Source organism: Semicossyphus pulcher, unplaced genomic scaffold, assembly GCF_022749685.1.
Source record: "Semicossyphus pulcher isolate SPU_LCO1_2020_fin unplaced genomic scaffold, fSemPul1.0.p SCAF_22, whole genome shotgun sequence".
Lineage (NCBI taxonomy): Eukaryota > Metazoa > Chordata > Actinopteri > Labriformes > Labridae > Semicossyphus > Semicossyphus pulcher.
In genome coordinates, this window is record NW_027211696.1 from 21,455,789 (window position 1) to 21,470,746 (window position 14,958).

Below are 14,958 nucleotides of genomic sequence, written 5' to 3' on the forward strand. Positions count from 1 at the left end.
GTCACCTTGCCTACACTGTAGAGAGAGTTCAGAAAAAAAAAAATTCAAAAAAGATAACAAACAATATATTAACAATAACATTATTATAATACGTTATAGTAATAGTCTTTAAAGTCATGTTTTAGCATACTTAGAGCTTGGTATAAATTGATACAGAAAAGGTCCACAGCAATCAGGCTGTGAACGTTTTTTTTTTCTCTTTAAACCAAACTCCATTCTCAAATTTAGACATTTAAAGTTGGCTTGCTGTCCATGCAATTTCTTGTTATTTAGCAATAAATAAGACAAGAGTTCTGTTTAGGTAAACCCAGCCTATAATTCAGCATGATATACAAGTACATTAAATATACATTTAATTTAAATAAACTCATTTTTTAAGAGAATTTCACCTTTTATAACGGCTCACCTACAGTTCAACTATCTTTTAGTAAGACAAACGGGAGTGGCCGGCTGCGTCTCCATTGTAATAGTTCACATTTTAGTACCAGAATCTTTAACGTTTTATTTCCTCTTTGCGCTGACTTTGAGAAAACAGTCAGTTGATTTGTAAAACTTCAGAATACCTCTTCTGTTAGTCACATTTCTTTGCCCAGGTACAAAGATTTATTAAATTGATAGATTTTTCAAAGGAGTTTGGCACTACAGTGTGTAACAGAATCTGTTTCTCACTTTTCGGTTGGATGAACTTACTGCTGTTCATATTCTGCTATTACTAAAAAAAGCTACTGTTTACCAAAGCTTTTTAATGTATAAAAACATTATTATTAAACACCAGATACGTAGTATTTATGCAACACGAACCAGTATCCGAGCAGAAATGCTACAGCGCCCTCATGTGGACACTCATCAAACTGCTAAATGTACTTATTTACAGCTTTTTTTTATTTAAATGGAAAGAAGAAAAAACATCTAAATATGTATCTCTTTTTTTTCTTATTTTCTTGCTTATAAGTTTACGTGTTTTTAGATTAGAAATTACATATATATATAGTTATATATAAATATATCTGATTGGATCATAATTAAGGTGTTAAAAGGTTAATATTCTCCATAAGTGCAATTGTGTATTATGTGTTTTTTATCGTGTTTTATCTACTTTTTAAATGTATCTGATGATTAAATTTGAATTGTCATGATTGAAATTATCTGCATGAGAACACGCTCAGTAAATAAGCAGGTCTGAACTCAGAGACGAGCACGTTGGGTAAAAGCTCTTTGATTACACGAGGTAACTATGCCATAAGCATGAATGGATTCTGGCTGGTATAACACCATAGGACGGATGAGGGAGTGTAAACAGGTGAGCAGGTGGGCGGGGAGGGTCAGGTGGGGTGACTGCAGGGCAGGAGGGAGTGGCTTGATCTGAAGTTGATGTGTTGCAGCTGTTCTGTCCATAAAGATGTGTCCTGTTATAATTCAGAGTGAAGATATAAAGCCCATTTCATGTTTATTTTTAATGCTCATTAAATGATGAATTAAAGGTCATTCTTTATCGACAGGTAAGCTTTATGTGTGGAGCAGCCTCGTGCACAAATCAGACGAATATTTACATACTTTAATATTTTAGTTACTTCACAGATTGACATCACAAAATATAATAAACTGACAAATTATATATTATAGATTAAGCTACCGAGCAGCTTGTGTCTCACTGTAGAGTCTATATTTTGCCGTTACTTTTCACTTCTCAAATACATTTGAGACAAAGATAATGCACTTTCATTTCCTCGAAAGATTCAGAGTATCAACAAATAAATCATTAAGAGTTATTGTTGATTAGGATGACTTCATAACAGTGTGTAAGCTCATTAGAATAAGCTCCCTTTTTACCAGATGCAACACTAAAGTGATTAAAACATTAATGCATCAATAATTATAATCCAATAATATCAGATTTGATTCTGCATAATAAGAAGTCTAAAGTTTTGTAAATATTTCAACAGCATATCGAGACGATGAATCCTAAAATCCTACAAACTCATCTGGAATTTGTTTGATAAGCTAATAAGCTAATTTCAGCATGCTAACACTCCAAACGAAGCAATAAACCTGCTAAACGATCAGCTTGTTAGCATTTTAGCATGCTTCTGTTAGCATTTAGCTAGCTGAATTGCACTATAAGTTGATTAGTGATTTTAGGGTTTTAGATCATCACCTGTGTGTGTGTGTCATCACCTTTTTGACCAGAGTTGAACAAACTTTATTAGCACAGCAAACAATATGTTCTTTAAATAAGACGCTTTAAAGTCTATCATATGAAACAAAAGACCAAATCCATGAGCACTCTCAGGTTTGTCACTTGAGCTCATTTCAGTCCCTTAATGAGCAGCTCTCAGAGTGATACTTCCTGGTTTTAGGAGTGATGTCAGTGTGTATAAACATGTCACTCTGAGGAGTCCATGTTGGTGAGGCAGCGAGGTCAGGTGCAGGCTGCAGCTCCAGCATCTATAAAGACGAAGAACGCCAGCGAGTACGCTGGAAGCTGCAGACGTTCAGACGGATGAAGACGAGCTCCTCTTAAATCTGGAAGAGTTTCATCATCGACCATCTTCAGCACATCTCCGTTCAGCATCACAGACCTGCAGGAAAACACATCAATATCAGGGTCATGGCTGTAGCTTGAACTTTCAAGCTGGAGTCACAAGAGCGCCTCCTACTGTTCCTCTGTGGTACAAAGAGATCTTTAATGTGCGACCACATGAGAGGAAACCCCCCATTGGATGATCTCCCTGTAGAATATGTTACTTTATTTATCTTTTCAAAAGGATTTTCTGTCTCGACCTGGTCCCTGCTGTTGTTTCTGTACATGTCGCTTATTAATGTTATGAACAGGAAATGTTATTAAAACTGTTTAATGAGAAAAGGAGTGAGTGAGAAATGTGACTTTTCCCATGACTGCAGGAGGAGCGTTTCAGTGATAAATGGGAGTATTGAGGAGCACCTGGAGTAGAGCCCCTCCTCCCCCGGCTGATCCGACTGCAGAACAAACGCCTCCACTGTGCTGGAGGAGACGCGAGCAGGGACGGAGACCCTGACTGGCTTCTTACTCAGGTTCATGGAAATCAGCGTGACGGCTCCTCGTCTGTAACTGCAGAGGAAACACAGAGACGAGAGGAGTTACTACATGTTGTGACCAACTGAAAGGTGACGTGAAAGGAGAAGTACCTCTTCTTGTGGGCACAGTGCAGATACAGCCTCACTCGTTTGTGTCGAGCAAAGTTAGAAAATCCTTCAATCTTTAAAACCTCCAGTCCAACAAGTCTCTTATAGAGAACAGACAGCCAGTAATCCTGCAGGAGGAGACAGGCACAGTTAACGTGTTCTGATTAATACATGTTAAAGGTGTGATGAATAAAATGTGAGCAGTATCTGTGTTATTATGTGAAGCTCAGGAGACAAAACTTAGTATACTGTTTAATACAGAGGAGTTTAATAGAGCTGTTTTTACACAGTTAATTAAAACATAAAAGAGTGTTTGAATAATTAAAGACGTCTTACAGGAAGTGGATCCAGGTTTTCGTCCACCAGGTGGTAAGTCCCAGAGCCAACAAACACCTGTCTCATCACAACATCAAGACCCAGTGTGGCTGCCAGGCCCAGTTTATCCAGCCACCTGCACACAGTCACAGTCACAGCACTCAAACAGGCTTTAATTACACAGAAACATGTGTCAATAACTCAAAACATGCAGTGAGTGTTTCCTGTATGTTATAAAACAGTGTTACAATAAGCTTCATCTTCAGGCTGCACCGTTTCACTCACTAATGGGGTTTTTTCATCACTGTATTTTATCTGTAATTTATATAAAACTTTTATGTGTGTTTTGGTTTGAAGAAATGATTATATACTGACTGAAATAAAATAACAACACAACTACGACTAAAGTCAGCCAGGACCTCAGGTGGGAGCTGAACATCGGCTGTGACATGGACTCTCATCCAGCCCCTCAGTCACTCAACACTTAACGAGTGTTTAAGACTCTAATTCAGACTTTGTGTTACATTAACGCACACTGGACTCTTATATTGTCTGTACACTGCACTATGTTTAACTTTATACTGTAAGCTTTTGCACTCACCAACATCCTGCACACCTGTACAGTTTTTAATCACACCTGTTGTACATATTTTGTATTATACGTTTTATATTGTTTTTTATATTTTTATTCTTATTGCCTGTTTTTTCTTATTCTATTTAAGTCTTTTACTTATATTATTCTAGTTCTGTGTTAATTGTTTTGAACCAAAACCACCAAAACAAATTCCTTGTATGTGTGAACCTGATTCTGATTCTGATTCTAAGCAACAGGGACACATGTGTTAATAACACTGAAACATGTTAATAACACTGAAACATGTGTTAATAGTGAAACATGTGTTAATAACACTGAAACATGTTAGTAACACTGAACCATGTTAATAACACTGAAACATGTGTTAATAGTGAAACGTGTTAATAACAATGAAACATGTTAATAACACTGAAACATGTGTTAATAGTGAAACATGTTAATAACACTGAAACATGTGTTAATAGTGAAACATGTGTTAATAACACTGAAACATGTGTTAATAATAGTGAAACATGTTAATAATAGTGAAACATGTGTTAATAACACTGAAACATGTGTTAATAAGACTGAAACATGTTAACACTGAAACATGTGTTAATAGTGAAACATGTGTTAATAATAGTGAAACATGTTAATAACACTGAAACATGTGTTAATAATAGTGAAACATGTTAATAACACTGAAACATGTGTTAATAATAGTGAAACATGTTAATAACACTGAAACATGTGTTAATAGTGAAACATGTGTTAATAACACTGAAACATGTTAAAAATAGTGAAACATGTTGATAACACTGAAACATGTGTTAATAGTGAAACATGTGTTAATAGTGAAACATGTGTTAATAACAATGAAACATGTTAATAACACTGAAACATGTGTTAATAACACTGAAACACGTTAATAACACTGAAACATGTTAATAACACTGAAACGTTAATAATAGTGAAACATGTGTTAATAACACTGAAACACGTTAATAACACTGAAACATGTGTTAATAGTGAAACATGTGTTAATAATAGTGAAACATGTGTTAATAACACTGAAACATGTTAATAACACTGAAACGTGTTAATAGTGAAACATGTGTTAATAACACTGAAACATGTGTTAATAACAGTGAAACATGTTAATAACACTGAAACATGTGTTAATAGTGAAACATGTGTTAATAACACTGAAACATGTGTTAATAACAGTGAAACATGTTAATAACAATGAAACATGTGTTAATAACAGTGAAACATGTCAATAACACTGAAACATGTTAATAACACTGAAACATGTGTTAATAACAATGAAACATGTTAATAACACTGAAACATGTGTTAATAGTGAAACATGTTAATAACAGTGAAACATGTGTTAATAACAGTGAAACATGTGTTAATAACACGGAAACATGTTAATAACACTGAAACATGTGTTAATAACACTGAAACATGTTAATAACACTGAAACATGTGTTAATAGTGAAACGTGTTAATAACACTGAAACATGTGTTAATAACAGTGAAACATGTTAATAACACTGAAACATGTGTTAATAACAGTGAAACATGTTAATAACAATGAAACGTGTTAATAGTGAAACATGTCAATAACAATGAAACATGTGTTAATAGTGAAACATGTCAATAACAATGAAACATGTGTTAATAGTGAAACATGTCAATAACAATGAAACATGTTAATAACACTGAAACGTGTTAATAATAGTGAAACATGTGTTAATAACACTGAAACATGTTAATAACACTGAAACATGTGTTAATAGTGAAACATGTGTTAATAGTGAAACATGTGTTAATAACAATGAAACATGTGTTAATAACAGTGAAACATGTCAATAACACTGAAACATGTCAATAACACTGAAACATGTGTTAATAACAATGAAACATGTTAATAACACTGAAACATGTTAATAACACTGAAACATGTGTTAATAGTGAAACATGTGTTAATAACACTGAAACATGTGTTAATAGTGAAACATGTTAATAACAGTGAAACATGTGTTAATAACACTGAAACATGTGTTAATAACACGGAAACATGTTAATAACAGTGAAACGTGTTAATAACACTGAAACATGTTAATAACAGTGAAACATGTGTTAATAACACTGAAACATGTTAATAACACTGAAACATGTGTTAATAGTGAAACATGTGTTAATAACACTGAAACATGTGTTAATAACAGTGAAACATGTTAATAACACTGAAACGTGTTAATAACAGTGAAACATGTTAATAACAATGAAACATGTGTTAATAGTGAAACATGTTAATAACAATGAAACATGTGTTAATAGTGAAACATGTCAATAACACTGAAACATGTTAATAACACTGAAACATGTGTTAATAACACTGAAACATGTGTTAATAGTGAAACATGTGTTAATAGTGAAACATGTGTTAATAACACGGAAACATGTTAATAACAGTGAAACGTGTTAATAACACTGAAACGTGTTAATAACACTGAATCATGTGTTAATAACACTGAATCATGTGTTAATAACACTGAATCATGTGTTAATAACAGTGAAACATGTTAATAACAGTGAAACGTGTTAATAACACTGAAACATGTTAATAACACTGAATCATGTGTTAATAACACTGAAACATGTTAATAACACTGAATCATGTGTTAATAACAGTGGAGGCTGGATGTCTGTTTCAGACTGAAGCTCCACGTGAGCCTGGTTTTCACTGAGCAGCAGCTGTGTGTACGGTTGTCATGAGACCGGGGCTGATGGGTAATCACTAAACTCAATCAGCGACGTGTCAACCTGAGAAACCACGACTCTCCTGTTAACACAGTCCTAAAGATCACTGTTAATGCCTCCTCTCTCTTCATCTTTAAATGTGTTTGTCTGACCAGAAATAACAGCTAATATTTAAAACATGCACAACACAGAGAAGCAGCGAGTGTTTCATGTGAATTCATTTTAAAACCTGATTTAATTTCTGCCCAGCGACCAATAAATGGACTTATTGTTTTAGCTCCAACTGATGAAGCATTTGTGTCTCTGCCCCTTCATTAAGACTCATCCAGACCTGAAGCAGACACTGGTCTGACTTGTGTCGGTCTCTGTAGTGGTCTTGACTTGCTTGTGACTTGTAATCAGTTGTCGTGGACTCATCTAAACTCACATGAATCCTGCGACGAACGTGTCCGACAGTCCCACAGCTCCTCCTCCGAAGGCCGAGCTCGTCTCTCCCAGCCACACCGGCTTCCCTGGGGACGCCAGCTTCACCATCTGAACCAGGAGAGGAAACACAGATTAACACCCATCAAACATCGAGGTGCAGCTTCACCATCATCTCCTCTCACCTCCAGGACTTCATTGGTCTTTAAGGTCAGGGAGTCCAGGACCTCAGGATCCAGGAAGTCCTCCAGGGACGTGTCTCTGCCGTTCACATAATAACTGAGAAACAGGAGAACGAATCAATCCGACTTATTAATCAATAACAGCCCAGCATCCAACAGTACAATGCACCAACCTCATACTAATGTAAGCAGTCTGAATGGAAACATCATGTTCACACAGGTGTAACAGAACAAACAAACTACACTGTTTGAGGAAATGACTGATGATTATTTATTTATGATTTATTTACACGCGTTTCTGAACCATAAACTGTATAAAAAGATGGACAACATGACAGCTCCCTAAAAGTGCTGATTGGCTGCAGTATAGGTCATAAAGCCCGCCTCCTCTATGTTAACAGATGGGACATGAGTCAAACTATAAAATCAAAATACACGCCTGATACATTTTTCTCCAACATGTTTCTGTCATTAGAGTTAGTTCTTATCCTGCTGATTTATGTCCAGGTGTGCATTTTTCTGAAAAGTTTACTTTTAATTAGTTATTTGATGCTGTCAAAATGATGATTGACAGCTCTGTTGACAAATTCGGCTCCTGCAGCCGATCAGTTCCAGGTGAGCAGAGCGGAGGACGATCCGCGAGTGGAAACGTTACTAAAACAATCACTACAGTCATTGAAGTTTCCATACCTGTGAACTTTAACCTCAGACCGACACAAGAAGCTGTTCTGCGTGCGGGATCCTTGCTGTAAGTTAAGTGTGTGTTTGGGTTAGCGGAAGTGGCAACGGCCGCTTGCTCGCCGATCTCTACTGCGCAGACTCTGGCTCCGTATCACCATCGCAAGATGGCAGCGCCTATCACAGGGCTGTTTTGGCATCAATTACGTACAATGGGAGCAAATGGAGACGCGTTGTCCATCTATATATACAGTCACTGGTCTGAAGTTGTTAAATGATGTCATGTCTGAGTAGTTTGGGGTCAAAGGTCAACTCACTGGTGCCATGTAACAGCATCCACTGCCTCAGCTCCACTCTGCAGGAACCTGAAGCACAAACACACATGCAAGAGAGGGGAGGAGGAGGAGGGGGAGGAGGAGAAGGAGGAGGAGAAGGAGAAGGAGGAGGAGAGTTTGGTTGTGAGGTATTAAAACAACATACCAGCCAAATGAGATACTTAGACGTTAATTCAGTTAGAGACAACTCACACAGTCAGACTCACAGTCAGACTCACAGTCAGACTCACACAGTCAGACTCTCACAGTCAGACTCCCAGTCAGACTCCCAGTCAGACTCACACAGTCAGACTCACACAGTCAGACTCTCACAGTCAGACTCACACAGTCAGACTCACACAGTCAGACTCACACAGTCAGACTCTCACAGTCAGACTCACAGTCAGACTCACACAGTCAGACTCACAGTCAGACTCACAGTCAGACTCACACAGTCAGACTCACAGTCAGACTCACACAGTCAGACTCTCACAGTCAGACTCTCACAGTCAGACTCACAGTCAGACTCACACAGTCAGACTCACACAGTCAGACTCACACAGTCAGACTCACAGTCAGACTCACACAGTCAGACTCACAGTCAGACTCACAGTCAGACTCACACAGTCAGACTCACAGTCAGACTCACACAGTCAGACTCACAGTCAGACTCACAGTCAGACTCACAGAGATATGACCTCTCACCCCCCCAGTATGTCCGTCCTGTGATCTCGGGGCTGACCCACGTCCGGCCCGTACAGCCCGACGTCGTGGTAAAGTTTGGACTGTGACATCATCTCTTTGAGACGAGTGAAGTCCTGCCCGAGCTGATGTCCATCCACTCGAATCCCAGCCTTCTTCTCATAGCTGTTTGGTTCTGCAGACAAACACACGACATCAGATCCAGTTCTGTCTGTAGAGTCCGTACAGTCATTGGTAGAGTCTCTTTACAGGTTTCTGTTGTTTCACTTCCTGTCAGTGTGTCTGAGCAGAAAACCACAGCTCACTGCACAAACTGACTCACAGGCAAATCAATAACATGACTTCCTGTGTGCGCAGCGAGGTGATAAACGGCCTCACATAGACGTGGAAGCCAAACCTCAGACATGACACCACAAAGCTTAAGGAGAAGTGAAAAGGTCTTACACATACCTTAACACACTGAGAACTGTTAAACACAGTCAGAGCTCGAGTCAACGGAAACTCACTTTATAAAGTCTTTTTCTCTCGTCATGAAAACATGTCCAATCAATCCCACACACCATCCTGCTGCCCCAAAGACTCACTGCAGCCCCACATGTGCATTCATCCGCCACTAAAAGTAGTCCCCTTCACATGCAGGAGATGATGGAGGAGACGGAAGAGAAGGAGTAGAGTAGGACGAAGAAGAAGGAGGAGAAGACGACAAAGACTAAGAAGGATGAGGAGACGAATAAGAAGAAGAAGAAGGAGGAGAAAATGATCTCACACATACCTTTATATACACTGAGAAACACCGTAACAGCTCGATTAACTGGAAACTAACATAATAAAAGTCTGTTGATATTCTACATTTTTCATACAATGTCCTGACTCACTGCAGCTCATCGTGGATTCATCCGCTGCTGAAAATAGTCCCCTTCAAATACACTTTTTGATCCTGTTTGATGGAAAACTTCAGTGAGCAGCTGCTTTAAGACGTTACTGAGACGAGGCTCCAAAATGTTGATGTTTCATCAACAACTTATATCTCAAGAGCTGTTGAATGTTTGTTTGTTTGTTTGTTTGTTTGTTTGTTTGTTTGTCTGCAGGAAATAGTTTGTGATATTGTTGGCGTTATCGTGTCAGCGTACCGTTTCCCAGCTCCCAGGACATCCTGTACTGTCTGGATTCACAGTACTGCAGCAGCGAGCGGGCGTTGCTGCAGTTCCAGGCGTTGTCGGCTGTTCGGAGCAGAGCGTTCAGCCCGAAGATCAAATCCATCCCCGAGCAGTTTGTGAAGGAGTGCAGCATGTCGATAGTGTTCTCTGTCACAGCAGGAGGAGAATAAACACACACCTGTCTCAGGTATAACTTTGTTTCAATAAGAAGAAGAAGGCAGAAAACCAGATACACATAAAGATGATTTATCCTGTTCTAGTGTAAAATAAGTTTACACAGGCTTGTTTTTAAGACTAAGATCAACAGAAGAGACATAAATGTGTGCATCATCTGCATAGATAAAAATCAGAGGTCCAAGCATCAAGCCATGTGGAACCCCTTATAATATCTTTGTTACATCAGCCTTACAGAAATACAGAAGCTCCTGCACCTTAAAAATAAGGAATACAAAATAAAGCTAATAGAGGAACCAGATGAGCCTCTGTTTGTTTTACAATATCACCATCAACTGTATCGAGGCGTATCAAAGACTTTCTGCATCAGTATAGATCTTATAGTTATCGATAACTCTGGAAACCAGACCTGAACACATCATGTAAACTATGGAAGCACTAGTTGTACCTGTGAACTTCACTCTTCTGTACTTCCTCCTCAGATCTTCCGTCATGAGAAGCACTTGTTGTTGGGTCCACTCCTTCTTCAGCCGCTCCTCCAGCCAGGGGGGCAACTCCAGTTTATCACAGGATAGCCCTAACAACAGGCAACAGGAATTAATGATATTGTACTTTTCAAGACAGATACTGTTAGTTCAGTATCGTACAGAAAAAACACCACCTGATGGTCCGAGATTCCGACTGGACTGCAGGATGAAGATAGACACCAAATCATACGAGATAAGACACAGCGTATTGATGTTTGTGAAAAAGGTTTAGGAACTACATTTTCACAGCTTTAAACACTTCTGTGACATCAGGACTCGTTTTTGTTCACTGTTTTCATGTCCAACTTAAAACAGAGAAACCATTTAAGCAGTTTCCTAAACGACCAAGATGGCTACCACTGATGTGAACGTTTGTCATCACACATTTGGAAGAACAAACACTCCTGGTTATTGGCTATTTGTGTCAGGACTAGTGCGATTTGCCTACAACAGTTAAACTGCTGTGCAAGCCGAGGACACGCTTTACAGATCAGTCATATATTGTGTTGCCTCATATTGATCTTTAGAGACTAATAGTAGACTATTTTAGTTGATTCTCTGTTGAACTGGGAGCCATTAAACCGACTAAAGTCCAGCTTGATGTGCACCGGAGGACTCTGGCTGCTGTGTCTTCAGTGAGCTGAAGCCTTCCTGTTGTTGGTTTTGGTGATCCAGCACAGAATGTGTGCATGGACCAGTTTGTAAGAGTTAGCTTGAGATACAAAAAAAATCCTCAGTTTATTCAAAGATAAGTGTTAAAAAGTAACTTCAGTAACACGAACACGAACTTTAAAGTTCAGATCAGAGTCCAGATTAGCTGCTGACCTGAAGTCAACATCCATTAATTAATATCAATACATTTTACTGGCTTGTTAATGGTATTTAGAAGTGAGAGAATGAATATCTGTGTATCATCTGCAAATACTTTTATATGATGTTTCTATATTTCAACTTAAAAGTAGGGGACCCAGCATTGAGCCTTGTGGAACCCCTGATAACACTTCAGGTGCAATCAGTGTTAAACGTCTGAAAGAAAAACAGAAGATCCTTTATATTAAAAAAAAGAGAAGAAAATCGATTGATCTGCGCCTAAAAGATACGATGCAGATCAATGTTTTCAATTATGATATTATGATTAACTGTGTCAAAGGCAACAGAGTTCGAACAAAGAAACAGATGCAGAACGCTGTAATGAAGGGCAGAATGCTGACGTGCTTCATGTTTTGATGACAGAGAAAGAATTCAGTGGTGAAAGTCAACTTTGTTCTAAAGATCTGTGTTTGTGCAGCTGCTTCACTTTGTGCAGTTTAAACTAACAATACGTTACAGACCATCGTTTAAGGTCACTAACTTTTACATGTCAGTGTCACTGCTGAGGTTAAACCAGACTGAAACACATCATGTGAACTGTGGAGGAACACTTTGTCCAACTAAAGCAAACATCTATATTTAACTTCATGCATGGTAAAATAACAATGGTGACTCACTATCTCATGAGTTTTTATTTAGCAAAACATTATGGTTTTCCCTCTGGGAGCTTCCATATGATTCACTGGGAGCTTCCATATGATTCACTGTGGGTGGAAAGATCACAGTCCCGTTGTTTGTTTCCCAGTATTTTCCTGAGTCAGGACTGTTTGAGGTTTGTGCTGCTAAAGAACAAGTGTGAACATGAATGTATGACACATCTGTGTGAGAGGATTTAAAGGAGAAGTCACCTCTGAGCGAAGAGAAATTAGATTCCATTGTTATTGCTGGAGATTTTAAGGTGCAGCAGGTCCAGTAACACCTGTGACGTTACCTGCAGTGAGACCTGAGTCCTGCTGATGGTTCCTCTGAGGGGTGAACACCATGAAGTCCTGCCTGGTCCCCCCAAATCTCAGGAACGCTGGAGTTAATGCTCGGGCCAGCGTCCTTATCTTTGGAGAGCTGAAGAAGACAAGAAAGAAAAGTTTAGTGTTTCTTATTATTCAAACAAATGTTTTCAAAGCAACGAAGAACAGAGGTCAGAGTGACCCTTAGGGTTAGGGTCAGGGTTAGTGTCTCTCAGTGCACAATGAGTTCAGTTTAAAGGACGTCTTCCTGTGGGTTAATGTGACCAAATACCTTTAACTAATGACTTTTACTTCATTACAAACCTGAGACACTTTCATGCTGCTTTATGCTTCTGCTCAACAACGTCAACTCAGTTGTTTTAGATTGTCATAGGTCTTAAATCAAGAACGAACGGTTACAGTAAAAGGTTACAATACAGAAATACTCTCATGAAGGCAAGCACAGAAAATACTTGATTTGTGTTCGATGCTGCGACATTAAATTCTGGTTTCAAGCAGCTTTTCCTAAACATGGCCAAACATGCATGAACTGTGCGGGAGGTGAAACAGTTACGCTGTTGTTCTAAAATTAATAAAGATTTGAAGCCAACTTGTTCCTGTCAGAATACAAACACGACTGTTCTGAGGATTTTACATCAGTTTTCAAACTTCCACAAATGTTAACCCTAAGCGGACATGCATCCACACATTTTATTTATATTTCATTTCTTGCTGTTTTCTCGAGATCTGGACTTATTTATCTTTTATCTTGAGATAACGCAGCTGCACCACCGTAACATCAATCAGACAGCTTTGTTATCTCGAGATAACGAGATAAATAAGTCCAGATCTCGAGCAAACAACTGAAATGACTCGTTATCAAGGAAAAACTAGAGTAAATAAAATGTGTGGACGCATGTCCACAAAGGCCTCCGTACCCCTGACCCGACTCTGAGACCCACGGCTCTATAAACTCACCGTAGAATCACAGATGTTTGTTTTACTCCACAGAGCAGCTGAATCTTTTTGAAGCTCAAACTGAAACAACTGAACCATGAAATGATAAAGTCAACTGATCATTTGATGGAAGTCAACGACAGTGATGAACACCGTGTTCTTTTCAGTAGCAGACAGAGCAAACAACTTCACACGAGCTCATTCAGACGCTAACTTTATATCTTAAAGGTAAAACTGCACTTTACCTCCGGCTGCATGCACTGAAGTTAAAGTACAACACCTCCGTCAGACAGAGCTGTGGATAAAGCAGCATCACATTTAAACACTGAAATACCTCATTCATGTGTATCGGGCTGATTATGTGGCTGTTTACATTGTTAGAGGTTAATTAAATGAGTCAGTCATTTTCAATCTCCGTATGAGCGCATGAATTCCGTCAGGTTCCTGTGAGCTGACATTAATCATCTGAGGAGGACTTCACACGATTTAAGCGGATTTCCAGGGAAGTTTAGCGGCGGATCAGAGCGCGTTCACCGGCGGACAGCTGCTGACACCCACCCTAACAGGTACATGAACTTCTCCTCTGAAGCCAGACTCGCATCGATGGTGACGGACAGAAAGCGCAGGTCCACCCGGCGGATCACCGCGGACAGATCCAGAACCGCAGCCAGGTCCGAAACATCCGAAGAGTTCCGGTTGTGGTCCCCGGTGTGGTCTCCTTCAGTCCGCTGGAAACAGAGGAGGAACGGAACCAGAACCAGCAGCAGGACCGGGACGGACTTCATGACTGAATCACAACATGTGAGAGGACAGAGCTCCACACTTCCTGCACAGCGACCTCCTGTTTATAGCCGGAGGGGAGGGGGGAGGGTTCACACCCGAGCCGGGTCATCCAAAACCCTCAACTAGCAACCCTCACCTCCAGGTTTGAGATCCAACAGGAAAAGTGCACATTTGATTTAATGTCACCTTGTGTTTCAGACTTTCTCTACCGAGTTGTATTAAAATGATATCCTTCACTAAAAGCAGCAGAAATAATACATTAGACATAAATATATACTCCATCACAAGTAAAAGTCTGCTAAAACAATGATTTAAATAAAAACACAGAATTAGCATCAAAACTCATTTAAAGTATTCAGTGTTGTACTATTATCCGATCATTAACTGATCAAATGTATTAATGAAGAGTCACAGAGGAACAGAA

At 39.0% G+C, this 14,958-nt stretch overlaps 1 protein-coding gene across 1 annotated transcript; it reads right to left on the reverse strand.

The window, feature by feature from the left end:
- Positions 1 to 1,485: 1,485 nt before the first annotated feature.
- Positions 1,486 to 14,538, reverse strand: hpse (heparanase). The gene is made up of 12 exons (XM_069673546.1): positions 14,310 to 14,538; positions 12,782 to 12,909; positions 10,902 to 11,030; positions 10,253 to 10,426; positions 9,126 to 9,297; positions 8,424 to 8,471; positions 7,432 to 7,525; positions 7,251 to 7,357; positions 3,499 to 3,613; positions 3,166 to 3,290; positions 2,942 to 3,088; positions 1,486 to 2,579 (listed from the first exon to the last, which is right to left on the reverse strand). Exons 1-12 carry the CDS (start codon positions 14,534 to 14,536, stop codon positions 2,420 to 2,422), a joined length of 1,626 nt encoding a protein of 541 aa, XP_069529647.1. The 5' UTR covers positions 14,537 to 14,538; the 3' UTR covers positions 1,486 to 2,419.
- Positions 14,539 to 14,958: the final 420 nt, after the last annotated feature.